At 37.3% G+C, this 13,853-nt stretch overlaps 1 protein-coding gene across 1 annotated transcript in view; it reads right to left on the bottom strand.

The window, feature by feature from the left end:
* The window catches only part of nrxn2a (neurexin 2a), a 401,294-nt gene that overhangs the window by 303,849 nt on the left and 83,592 nt on the right, over positions 1-13,853 (bottom strand). Inside the window, exons 5-6 of the mRNA XM_016244908.1 lie at positions 6,510-6,539; positions 6,271-6,309 (exon numbers count right to left, since the gene is read on the bottom strand). Coding sequence (XP_016100394.1) covers positions 6,271-6,309; positions 6,510-6,539 — 69 coding nt within the window. The remainder of the gene's footprint in view (positions 1-6,270; positions 6,310-6,509; positions 6,540-13,853) is intronic.

Raw genomic sequence — 13,853 nt, 5'->3', positions numbered from 1 at the left:
CCCTTTTATTTCTTTGGTGTTCAAAGTTTCAATTATGTGATCTTCAGGTGGGAAGAAAGTATTTTTCAAATGTCACTAGGATGAAAGTTCTGAAAGGAAGAGTGGGTCGCAAAAATCCTCTGCAGCAGTGTGAACGCTTAAAAATAACTGCAGGAACTGTTGCAGTTATTGCTGCTAATAGGAGTGTAACTAGTCTATGACTCTAAAGGGGCGATCTCTTTTTCCCACCGGGACACTGGTTGTTCCATAACTTTAATGAAAACATGAAATATATATAAAAAATGTTTATGCTTTATGTTTTTGGTTGAAAATATGATGACATTTAATGTAAAACTATGCAAATAAACAGAAAATATGTCAATGGACAAACATGTAAGGGCTTTTCACATGTGAAATAGTTAACCCTGGGTCATTCTACACCCTGGGTAAAGGGAATCCTGGTTTATCTTCACGTTTCACACGGCTTACAATCTACCCGGGGTTAACAATTAATCCTGGGTATTCGTAAAATGACGTTTCACACTTTACATTTCTAAATCCCCGGTTAACGTTCTTATTTGCAGCGTCAGTGTCATTGATTGGACAAATGCAGCATGTTACCTGTATACATATGGCTCTAGCACTGCACATTCTCATGTTATATATTGCAGACTGCACTATCGATTTTTTCCTAAACTGACTTTTCAGTGAACTATAAAGGTGAAAATAAAACAAGTCTCTTTTTCTCTCAAATTCACACATTTTCAGTCACCATTTTATATTTTAGTGTTCACCGTCTGTTTGATTACATGTAATTTGTATCTAACTGCATGATTCTTACTGTACATTTCTGCCATAGTCACCACTAATAACCTACTCCTAAATATAATGTAGAAACTTAAAATGCCTTGCAACGATTGGTATCTTGAAAAGCGCTATTCAAATAAACTTGAATTGAATTGAATTTTCAAATAATTCAATTTCTGACACACAAGTCCTTTGTTCTTTCTTTCACTGAAGCACAAGATGCTCTTTAGACCATTCTCAAATCATGCTGAACATCATGATCATCAGGTTTTACATAAACTCCTGGAGTTCATGCAGTTTGAGTCCTGCTGTCTTTATAGCAAAAGGGGGCATGCTAAATAAATTAAGACTCATGTTAATATTTTACTTCAGCTTTCACTCCAAATGTAATTCTGCTAATATAATTTGTTATGATATAAAACAATTTTCACTAGTGGTCTTGAATGACTGTTCAGTATACAGTTATGTATATATTAAGATATACATCTCTTCTGTTATGGTAGAAGCAAAACATACTTTTATCTTTTCAGAAGAATGGAAGCTATCTGAAAACTTTTAACAGACATTTTTGTCAACATCGACAACAGAAAGCTAACGAAAAAAGCAAAAGAAGAGCTAAAGCCTAACCACTAGCTGACAAATGTGTTTATTTTCAAATAAAAGCACTCCACACTGCTGTCTGTCATGAGGGTGGGCGCAAGTCTCTAGCTGAAGGTGACACTTTGCTGTGCTGAATTAGAAATATTTTGATTGAAGAGATGGGAACTCAAAGTATCTGGAGTTGAATCAAGGCACCATTACAGTGCAATGAATTCAGGCAAAGTAAACATCATTGGGACGTTGTTGCAACCATGAAACATTACTGTTTACCAAAACATTTTCTTTCCAATTAGCAGCTTGCGCTCATTACTCTAGTTTTGGATGAATAGGCACATTGAATAAGGTCACGGCAGTATCGTGCAGGGAAGTTTCACAAGTGATGAAAGAAAAACTGTGAAAAAAACACTTTCCATCTGTTCATGTTACTGTTGTATAGACCTTTCATAGTGCTAGAGCCCCCCATCCCTGCTCTCAAGACAAATTACTTGTTATTTGAGGACATCAATCTTTTCATTTATCAAAACGTATTAGTACATAATTAATTCCAGGAAAAAGAATGTTGTGTTGCATGCATCTCATACCAAACATTATTAAGGGGAGACAAGAAACTGTTCTCTTAGTCTGATATAGTCTCAAATTGATATTGTGAAAAAGAAAGACTTAATAAAATAAAATTAAAAAAGTAACTGGCAATCCTACGCAAGTTGTCCAAAATGTAAGTTATACTCAATATTAACTTAGAATATCAGCAGGGCTGAATCACAGTCGTACTGATATATGTAACAACAGCACAATTGTGATGTTCCTTAAAGGGATAGTTCATCCAAAAATGAAAATTCTGTCATTAATTACTCACCCTCATGTCGTTCCAAACCTGCAAGACCTTCGTTCATCTTCGGAACACAAATTAAGATATTTTTTGTGAAATCCGAGAGCTTTCTAGACAGCAACGCAACTACCATGTTCAAGGCCCAGAAAGGTAATAAGGACATTGTTAAAATAGTCCATGTGACATCAGGGGTTCAACCGTAATTTTATGAAGCTCCAAAAATACTTTTTGTGTGCAAAGAAAACAACTAAGAGAGATTAAATATTGAGAGATGAATGCTCCACGTCAGAACGCCGGCTCCTGTGTCAGCAGCACACGCGTCGTGGTCCTCTTGTCAACGAGTGGCAGAGACTGACACAGAAGTAGGTTTGGGTACCGAACTCGGTACTTTTAAGGGTACCGACCGAATTGCGTCGGTACTACCGAGTACCGATTTACGTTAAATCAATCAATGTCAAATTTTGGTACCTGAGAACGCATCTGGGCGCATGCGCTACAGAGAGAGAAAGAGAGACTCTGTGACGTGATGTCACCCCTGCAACTCGTTCAAACAACACACAGGGCAAGTCGAAATGTTCTGAAGTGTGGTTACATTTCTAGGGTCATATGGTTTCTGCGAAAACGCGGACGGGATCGTGGAGTTCATTCATAAAAACGCACGGAATGCCACAGAATTTGTCAATTTTGGACGAAAAAATCAAAAGTTTGACTTTTACTATCACTTCATTCGAATCGCGATATGAACTAATGTCTGTGAATATTAAAATGCAAAAAGACGGTTTAAATATGAATCCTGCATGTTCCGCTTGCCTCTGTATGTATGAATGGCGGAAGCGGCGGTTTTGTTTACCACACAAATACTGAAGCACGCGTGACGCTCGCGGTGATTTTCGGCCTCTGCGTCTCACTATATGACGGCATGAACACAAAAACTTAATCTCCAGAGCTCCAGAGGGAGAAGAAAGAAAGAAAAAGTTTGTAGGGCCATATTGTTCAAAATGTTGATATTGAGACTTTTGGACTTATTTTTTCACTGAAATAAATGTTTTTGTAATTACACAGAGTAAAGTACCGAAAAAAGGTACTGTTGGGTACCGGCACCAAAATTCAGGTACCGATTCCGGTACCGTACCGGTTCAAATGTGAACGGTACCCAACCCTACACAGAACACAAGAAATTGTTGAATAATGTCATTATTTTTTGTTTTCTTTGTGCACAAAAAGTATTCTCGTAGCTTCATCAAATTACTTCCTTACTACCTTTCTGCCTTAAACGTGGTTGTTTCATTGCTGTCTATGCAGGGTCAGAAAGCTCTCGGATTTCATTAAAAATATCTTCATTTGTGTTCTGAAGATGGTCTTACGGGTTTAAAACGACATGAGATTGAGTAATTAATGACAGAATTTATTTATTAATGTTTTTTTTCTGTAAACAGCTAGAGTACTTCCATATGTTTGTGTGTGAGCAAAACATACTGTATCAGGACCGACATCCAAATTCCCTTCTGTTTTGTAGTCAATATGAGACCCCAGCAAATGTGACAAAAAAGTCCCTTTTTTCTCCACCTGATCAATCTCTTAGCATTTGATCTGCGAGCACAGCCAGCCAGATCCCTTCAGCAGCAGTCCAGGATGCATTAGATTCTCTGTGTAGAACGGCAGCTCAAAAGACAAAGGCTGGAAGCAAAGACGCGTGCTGGGTCATCTGCTACTCTCATTCTTAACTTCTGATTTATGGGCTTATAATTTTTTTCCTTGCTTTAAATGGTTAAAGGTGCAACGTAAATAAAGTCTGCTGAAGACTACTGTCCTGCATCCTTGCTAGTAATTAAGGTCACTCATTAGTACCTAATAATTAACAAGCTGGATCGAATTCCCCCCACCCACACTGTAATTAAAAGTCTCTATTACACTTCAGAGCCCACAGGGGCAGAGTCTTCTTTCTCTGCTGTCTCTTGTCTTGACCTCAGCTGACTCTGGGGACAAGGAAACCATATAATCCTTTGGAAAAAAAGAAAAGCTGTACAGTAAGTCTGAATAATATAAAGGACCTGACTGACTTGATGTCAAATTACTCCAGGTGGGCAGACAGCATGCTTTTGAGAGAAGCTCAAACTGCCATTCAACGGTTCTGTTCAAAAACATATTAAACTGCTTATGTACTGTAGGCAGCATTTTAAGGCATCATTGGCACAGTGCTCCAAAAGGTAGGCAGCATAATGATTCTGATGTCTTATACTAAGGGAGAACAGCATGTAGCCTTCTCAAAGCAGGCTGGGATTTCTTATATTTAAATATATAAATTAAACATTTAAATTAAAATTTGTGTGCACCAAGGCTTTTTTTTTGTTGCTTATTAGAGTAGCTTGTCAGTAGCTTAGCAACAAGCTAACACCAAACTCTACTGGAATCAATTGTGAGTCATGTCTCCAGAGTGCCATTTGTGTGGCATGCTGAGTTGATGCCTGCGCGGAGAGTTCCAAGTCAGTCACTTATGAGGATCCCTTATGGTTACGATGCTGCCTTGGAAGGCAGCTGTTTATGTAGGCATTAGGCAGCGAGGCAGCTCGCTAGGTTTTGGAAGAGGGCCGATTTAATCCTTAAAAATCAGGAGAATAAACAAACCCGATGCATTACAGCATGTTAGTGTTTGTTTGCAGTCTCCAGATTACAAACGCAAATACTGAAAATAATCATAACCGACTTGACTGGCTAGAAAAAATTTGTTATTTTTAAAATATTATAAATTAATGTTTTTTATATTATAAATTAATGTAGTTTAAGCTTTGAAATGATACCATACTGGCATGGAAATAAAGTTGTGAAATACCACATATTGTAGATCTGAAATATATTTTTATTTCTACAATTTATATATACTGTTCAAATCTATGGAGTCAGTAATATGTTGTTGTTGTTTTTGAATGAAGTCTCTTATGCTCACCAAGGCTGCATTTATTTGATCAAAAATACAGTAAAATGTTCATATTGTGAAAAAATGTTACACTTTCTATTTTAATATATTTTGTGATGGCAAATCCAAATTTTTGAGTCTTCAGTGTCACATGATCCTTCAGAAATTTGGTGCTCAAAGAAACATTTCTGATTATTACCACAGCTAAAAACGGTTGAGATGCTTAGTTTTTTCTCTCTCTCTCTCTCTCTTCTAAGGATTCTTTGGTGAATAGAAAGTTGTAACATTATACATGTCTTTGCAGTCATTTTTTTATCAATTTAATGCATCCTTGCTTAATAAAGCTATAATTTCTTTCTTTAAAAAATATTTTAATGACTTTTGATCAAATGATTGATAGATTTTATACTTTCTTCATATACGTGTGTGCGTGTTTGTGTGTGTGTGTGTATATATATATATATATATATATCACATGGGATATTTTTGATATTTTGATGAAGACATACATCCTCATATGAGCTTCATGAACCAATCATTAGCAAATCCAGCAATTAGCGAACCCTGCTTATCTCACACAGGCCTGTAATCACTTGAAGTAATTAAGATTGACAGGTCAGTAAGGAAATCAAGGAATCAAGCTGCCTTCTGTTATTGCTGCAGACAGGGAGTGTGCTCTGTCTAAATTTGTTAGATAAATATGACTGACTGAAGTGTTTTTGCATTTTTTGCGTTTTGCAATTGCCATTTTAAAGCTTAGCCTGACTACACTGCAATTCAGCGAACATGCAGATAAAAGAATGTGAAGTGTATAATAGATAGTGTAATGACAGTTATCAGCCGCCACAATGAGTCGCTTCAGCTGAAAGAAGAGGCAAGAAACATTTCAAACGAGTACATTATTTGCATTTCAAGTACACACCCGTAATAATGAAAGAAAGAAAGAAAGAAATTTGGACATATTTGAAATAAAACACACATTCAATCGGCAGCTTTCAGTCAAAACCTCTCATCTTTTTTTAATAAAGCCAAACAGCTAGAATGACAGCAGAGCTCTGGCTCTGTGCATTCTGGGTACGGTTTGTGACCGCACGACACCAGGACCAAAACAAACATGTGAGGGAGAGCATAAGAGCGTTACCTGCTGCAGGAGTGGCCATCAGAGGAGCTGCTCCTGGGGCTGGGCCAGTGGACAGGACAGGGGTGAGGAGACGCACATGGAGAACACACAGATAGCAGAGAATGAAAGGGCACAGAAACCAACGGGACAAAGAATGGAAGGAAAATAAGGTAGATTAAATGAGTTGTGGAAGCAAGGGATATAAGTACAAAAAGGGGGGAATCGAAAAAAGAAAAAAGGAAACGGGAGAGGCCCCATACCTTGGCTCTTTAACGTCAGGTGCGCCAGACCTTGAAGGAAAAAACAGGAAAAAGGAAAAAAAGAAATAAGAGGGTCATAAAAAAGGCACGGGCGGAAACGAAAAGCATTGTCACAACGTTTGACTGCAGTTTGTGACAGACATCCTGAGGCAAACACGGATGCCAAATTTAAAGGAAACCAAAGGGGAGGGAAAAAAGGAGGAAGGTAAAATAAACACACACTTCTTCAAGGGAGGGCAGTAAGAGGTGTTGAGGGGAAAAGAAAGGGAGGGAGGGAGGGAAGGGAAAGGGTGAGGAAAAAAGCATTTCAATTGGCACAAGTGCCAAAAAGGCACTTGCTCAAAAAAAATGCTTTTTCTCCTAATGGAGGACATATTTAGTGTTTGGCAGATAGCATTCCTTAGATCACACGCTTCTATGCTATAGCAGTTACACCCATAAATATTGCATTCGAAAGCCACAGACTCATAAAATAGCAAAGAGAGATCAGAAAGACGTGGGGAAATGTCTCATAAAAAGCAGCGGGGACCAAGATAAATTCTCCCAAGCGCACAGAGGCAACCCGTCCCAGACGGTCTATCGTCTTACTAACAGACAAAAGCCTGCGAGTTGATTTCGCCGCTGTAATAACGTATGCAGCTTGACAGCTCAATACCAATCAATTACACACACCGATGCGGGAGCCATTATCCGGCAGTTTGCGTTCTGTAATCACGATGCAGTGGTTGCTGTTTACTCCAACTAATGTGACCGAGAGTCGCAGAGAAACGCAGAAGACAATCAAGAGGAATTGCTATGCAAATCCAGATGAGAGCCAACCAAAATCGAGGGGTCAGGCCAGTGAGGAGATTCTGTTTTACATCAAATGGCGTAAACAAACTGGAAAGCAAAAGTACACAACTGAGATCACAAAAAATAACACATCAGCTGGGAGCTTCGTGAAAATCCACATTAACTCCATTTATGCCTTTACGCACTTTGTGAGGAATATGATTACCTTCTGGAACGCCGCATGTTAGCTGTGAACGCTCTCTGGTGAACTGAACCGCATTCAAGGCGATATTTAATTGAAAAGGGAGAATGTTTCCTTTAAATTCCAAATGCACCTCCAAGGAACCGCATGGCAAAAACAATCCTGGATTTAAAGAGACCAGGCCTGCTTGGAGCTCTCATCGCCTATGCGTTTCATTTCCGTGAAACAAAGGAATATTATGATTATAGAGAGCAGAGTTATAGCGCCATTGTTCTCTCTGATGTTCCTGTGTGATTCCTTGACAATTACCACGGTACCATCGCTTGCCCTGCTACTTCTAAGCTGCACTCTATTAGTGAGATAACGTGGCTGTAGAATAGATCATTGTAACTGGGAGTTACTAGTCATTGTGCAGCCAATTCCATAAATATCACAAATGAAGGGAGCGAAACGATAAAAGACGGTTTGGTTTTTGAGAACAGAACAAGAGCTGCAACCTGTGAGGAATAGCAATATGCGAAATCACAAGGGATACGGTAAACATTGATACAGAGACAATATCTAAGGAAAGAACAATGGCGGTATCTGAACAATGTGCGAGACTTATGTAAGTGTTTTAGAACAAGTAACAGCCTTGGGATATTGTTTTTGCTCATTAAAATATTTGAAATGCATAATATAACAACTCAAAGTTGTATTTTATTATCATTTAAATATTCTCGTTGCTCATTTAAATATCCAAATATATAATATGACTATTCAAAGTTATTGCCAGAGCTGGGTAGAAACTGATTACATGTAATCTGGATTACGTAATTTACAAAATTAAGATTACAAAAATTAAGTACTTGTAATTGGATCAAGTTGCATGGTAAAATACTCGTAATCAGACAGCAGTTACTTTTTTGATTACATACTATTCACACATAAATGAATCATAATTTATTGTTTCTCTCTAATTACTCTTTTTCATCTTTTAAAGGGGTCATATGACGTTGCTAAAAAAGAACATTATTTTGTGTATTTGGTGTAATGAAATGTGTTTATGTGTTTTAAGGTTCAAAAAACATTATTTTCCACATACTGTACATTATTGTTTCTCCTCTATGCCCCGCCTTTCTGAAAGGCGTCGATTTTTACAAAACTCATCGATCTGAAAAGCGAGGTGTGCACTGATTGGCCAGCTATCCAGTGCGTTGTGATTGGCCGAATACCTCAAGCGTGTGACGGTAATGTTATACCCCTCACCATACTGTTGATGCCGTGTCCCGGCCAGAGCGACGAGACAAAAACATGAAAACCCATTACAAACGAGGCATTCGTTGCATCCAGTGGGGACATAATTACGTATTATAATGACTCATACTGTGTTTTTATGCGTTGCATTGCGACATGTAAACATAAAACCATGTCTGCATTTATGATCGGAGAAACGACAAACAACAAGCACAACTTTACACTGCTCAAAACTTGCGTTTGAATCATCAGTGGCAAATCCTTTAAATATGAAAACGTACTTACAGACTGTGAGTCAGAACAGCCGGCATTGTAGTCTACTCTACCAGGATCAGGAAACTTACGCTGCACACATCTGAATATTTGGGTTGAACTGTTCTGGAACAGTGTTGTAAATACAACTTAACCACTAATTCTATTTGTGTCCTCTTTTGGAAGGCCAAACAAAGTATTTTCGCTTTCGCAGCGAAACACACAGCGTCTTCACAACATGGCGGCGGCGGTGGCAGCAACAATAAAATTATGCCTTCTTTCTTTGCGTGAACATTTGGGCGGTGTTATGCAAATCTTCCCACACAGTGACGTAGACATGTGGGGGTGTGTTTAAACGAGGCGTTTTAGGAGGGCGTAGACGAGTCTTAACTTTTATAAAGAATATCTCTTTGGGTTTGAGACTTTAGTCTTTGCAACTTTAGGGAGCTTATCTATTCACGAACAGCTTGCAACACTCCAAAGAGAAAGGAAAACTTGAAATCGCATCATACGACCCCTTTAAATGTTCCTTCCTAAATTAGCCTACCACTTACAGTATATACTATATAGGGTAAACGAACCTACTAAGCTCATATACCCATTAAGCACACTTCCATATTTGAGCTCAGATTATAAAAAGATCATTGCACACTGAGATATGAGTCTCCATGTGTTCACACTGTCTGGTGGCCATTTTGAAAGCTGTCTGAAAACTTTCACCAAAAGAGGAGCCCCTTCAATGTGCATTTTTAAGATATTTAAGCCTTTATTTTGGGTAAATTTCACTACTTATTGTAAAATTAAGAGATGAATGTTTAGATTTTTGCAGATTATAACCTGGAATTTGGATGTGGGAAATAATTACAGTTAGATCCAAAAGATAGTTTTAGCAACATAGCGCAGATACTACAGAACACAGTTAGCTGACTAGCTGTAAAAGAGTGTGTGCTACGCTAATAAATTACTTCACAGGCATTACTGGCTTGTACTTTTACATCCATAATATTATAAATTGATAGTTTATTGCTGGTCTGTGGTTTTAAACTGCTGTATTTTTTAAAGATTTCATATTATCTTAAGGTGAGCTTAAAAGGTACACTGCTATGAAAATCTCACAGCGTCAGTGTGACATCAATAAGAAAAAGTAGAATTTCATACATAGTTAATGATAGTTGTTCATATTAAAATATGTATGAACTTAATACATGACCTAGATTATTTATTTTGTAAAATATTGTCATTTTAATAAATATTACATGAAATTTATTAAAAAGTGTTGCTGCTCCAATTAAGCTCAGTGTGCTCTCTTTAAGCTCTTCCACATTGAGCGTCAATGTAAATACTTCACAAACGGATTTTAAATATTAACTGATGGTTATCACTTTAAGTTAAGTTAATTGATTTTCTGTGGAATCTGTCAATGCACAGTTGTTGGCTGACTAAATACTTTTTTGCCCCACTGTATGTACGCATGATCTAACCTCTGAACCACGCAGCAGATTCGTTCTGAATGAACCTCTTCCCAAATTGACCCTCCCTAACATTTGTCTCGTTTTTATTAGTTGACGAAAATGTCAATAGATTTACGTCATAGTTTTTGTCATTCAAAAACCGTTTTAGTTCGTTATCGTCTCGTTGTCGTCTGTGAAAAAAATGTTACACTGATATATATAGTAAGTGTTTTATTTTGATTGATGTTATTTTAAAATGATTTATTTAAATTTACTTTATAATTTAATTAATTGTTAGCTTTTCATTAAACTTCATTAAACCCCCTGCAGTTCCTTTACAAACCTCAGTTTGGGAAAACTTGACGTAATGTAACGTTTTGTAATGTGGTGTTTTGTTTCATGTTCATGTTTTCCATGTCTTTTATTTTGTAATTGTTTCATGGTCCCTGTTTGTGTCATGCTTCCCTTGCCCTCATGTATTCATGCCATTGGTTCCCCTGTTCATTGTGTCATGTTCTGATTGGTTGTCTTAGTCATGTGTCTTGTTTCCCATTGGTTTGTTCTTGTCATGTGACCCTCTTGTTTCCTATAAGTAGCTTCATGTTCCCATTGTGCCCTCGTCGTGTATTGAATGTATTTAACCCGCTGTTGGTGAGTCTAGTCTGTTTATGTCAAGTCTGCTCATGCTATGCTATGTCTAGTCAAGTCTGTGTTTCTTGTTTGGATATCACCTGTAAATAAACTGCACTTGGGTTCTCACTTACGCTCGCCTTCAGCGGATGATTCTTTACACGTTTAATGCACGTCCTGTTGTTAATAACAACAAATGGATTTTCTTACTCTTTGTATTTCTATATCAAAATGGTACAAGATTATCCTATTTAAATCAACATGATAAACGAGTTAGGTTAAAAGTAATCAAAAAGTAGTCTGATTATATTACCTAAAATGTGTAATGTAATGGATTATGTCACTAATTACAATTTTTGTCATGTAATTTGGAATCAGTAATGGACTACAATTTGTAAGTAATCTATCCAGCTCTGATTATTGCCCTTGATCATTTAATTACTTCAATATATAATATTGACTATTTAAAAGTCATATACTGCATGCTGTAGCTGTTAAAAAAGTTAATAAAGGTAAAGTTTAATTATAATAATGAACTTACTATACATGCTAACATCCCTGATTGCAAAGTTCTTAGTTTAAAGAATAATTTCAGAAAATGTCTGGCATGACATACTTTTTTGCTGACATGTGCTGCAGTGACATATGCTGTTCTCCATCTAAAACCATTTGAAACAGCATTTTGCTAATTCTTTTATAATTATAATTGTTATTCATGCAGCTTTTATGAGCTCATATTAATTGAGAGGGCACATGGACTATTAGTACATTTAAAAAGTCATGTGTCCCACCGCAGAACCATTTAGCTAAAGAAAATTAATAAAGGTGATAAAAATGGTAAAAACTTGAAACGGTGACCAGCACTTAAAATACACACTGTCCCTTAAATGCTAATATAAACTGTAACTGAAAATCTTGTTTAGTTTAAAAAAGTGCTTGAATTCTTTTTTTTATTTTTTTTATTTTAATCCTATTTAATCCAACAACATAATAAAGGTTTATAAACCTCAAACATGGACATTAATGAGGCAAGCCACTGGCAAAAGCAAACCTATATCCATCTATACACATAGCATCTTTCAATCCATATTTTCTATCTATCTATCTATTCTTCCGACATGTCGTTCTTGACGTGACTGAATACAGTAGTTATCTGGTCTAGTGAGGTGACACCTTACGTTATGATGCCCATATACTAAAAGGCGTTGCCTTTGAAGATGATCCATCATTTATGTGCCTCTCACACTTTTAGACACATAAAGAGAACCTCTTTTATTTATAAATGACCCCACATCCAGACTTTCTTCTGCATGTGTTTTAGCAGTTTTTTCTGCCACCTGAAATGGTGTTCTTTTGCCTCATTCATTTTAATTCAGTCACAAAAGCCTAAAAAAGTGTCTGTCCCATGATTCCATCCATCACTAGTCACATCTCAACTGTCACATCTGTTTCTATAACAGTTTATGCCACAGTGACTTCTCAAATTTGAAAAATGAAGATGAAATTACCTACAAACTGGCACATAATGGAGTACAGCAAAAAAGCCAACTGCAACCACAGATAGCAAGGGAGCACACAACCACCCAGGAATTAAAAAGCAACACACACCTTGTTAACAAATATTTAAACAACGATCAGCGCAGCAAAAAAATAAAAATAAAAAATGTTGCGGAGCTGCTCTACTGTGAAATGGAGGCATCTACACTGTGTTTACATTCATATTTCTTGCTCAACAGCCTTAACTAAAAGGAACAAGCACACAGTCAGAAATAATAATTAAATATTAATTGATTTCGGTCTCTTAGTTCTATTACGTTTTAAAGCCACACGCCGTTGCATTAAAGAATTTTTTCATTAAGCCGTTTCTCCCACAACCATCAGTTTCACTCACGCTCTCCGATTTGTGAAGAGGGGGCGATTTATTCAGCTAATTTAACCGAGAGATACAAAGCCGGACAGTAATTGCTCATGGGTCTCACTTCCCTCCCAGCAATGCACATTTTAATATGAAACAGGTAGAGCGGCTCATACCCACTGAGCTGAACAGTGGACAGAGCGGCGGTAGCCTTGAGGTGTTGGTATTTTCAAAAGGAGCATATGTTTCATGTAAACATTTATTTTCAGAGAATGCAAATGCAAGGCGTCATTGCCACAGCGCTGTCTGATGTGGAGAGGCCTGCTGCGGACGTCTGCATTGAAATGCGGTGGCCCATCTGCGTTGGCATAGCAACAGGCTCTCGTGTCTCCCTTAGTATGACGTGGTCGGCGCAACTAACTCACTCCCTTCCTGCCTGCTCCTCTCTCACATTGCTTCTCCTGTTCCTGCTCTGTTATCATGGCCGTTCACCTCCACCTGTCTGGCTTAATCTGGATGAAAGAGGTTTTTAAGAGTTCGATTTGTTTAAATGGGTCAATAACAAGGCCATAAAAGTGTTTACCTCATAAACCATTTTCTGGAAGAGGGGAGATATTTTTTAAATGGCAAGCGAGTATCGAACTGCATGCTGGAATAATAAGAAGCGCACAAATAAAAATAAATAAATAAATAATTCATGGCAGGCAAATCAAAAGAGCTTGTTTAGGTTAACGTGTTTCCATTACAAGGATTGTTTCGGCCCATAAAATGCATATTGCAAAATGTATGGGGTGATTTAATATGCATGTCTTGGTGAATATAGTACATTTCAAGACAATCAACTAGAAATTTCATTTATTATATTGCTTTGCGGTTGCATAACATTCATCCAAACAGAAAAAAAGTAATTACGGGGTTTACTCCACATAATTCCATCCTCACGTTTT

Source organism: Sinocyclocheilus grahami, unplaced genomic scaffold (genome assembly GCF_001515645.1).
Source record: "Sinocyclocheilus grahami isolate Dianchi unplaced genomic scaffold, SAMN03320097.WGS_v1.1 scaffold738.1, whole genome shotgun sequence".
NCBI lineage: Eukaryota > Metazoa > Chordata > Actinopteri > Cypriniformes > Cyprinidae > Sinocyclocheilus > Sinocyclocheilus grahami.
This window is presented reverse-complemented; position numbering and strand designations above follow the sequence as displayed.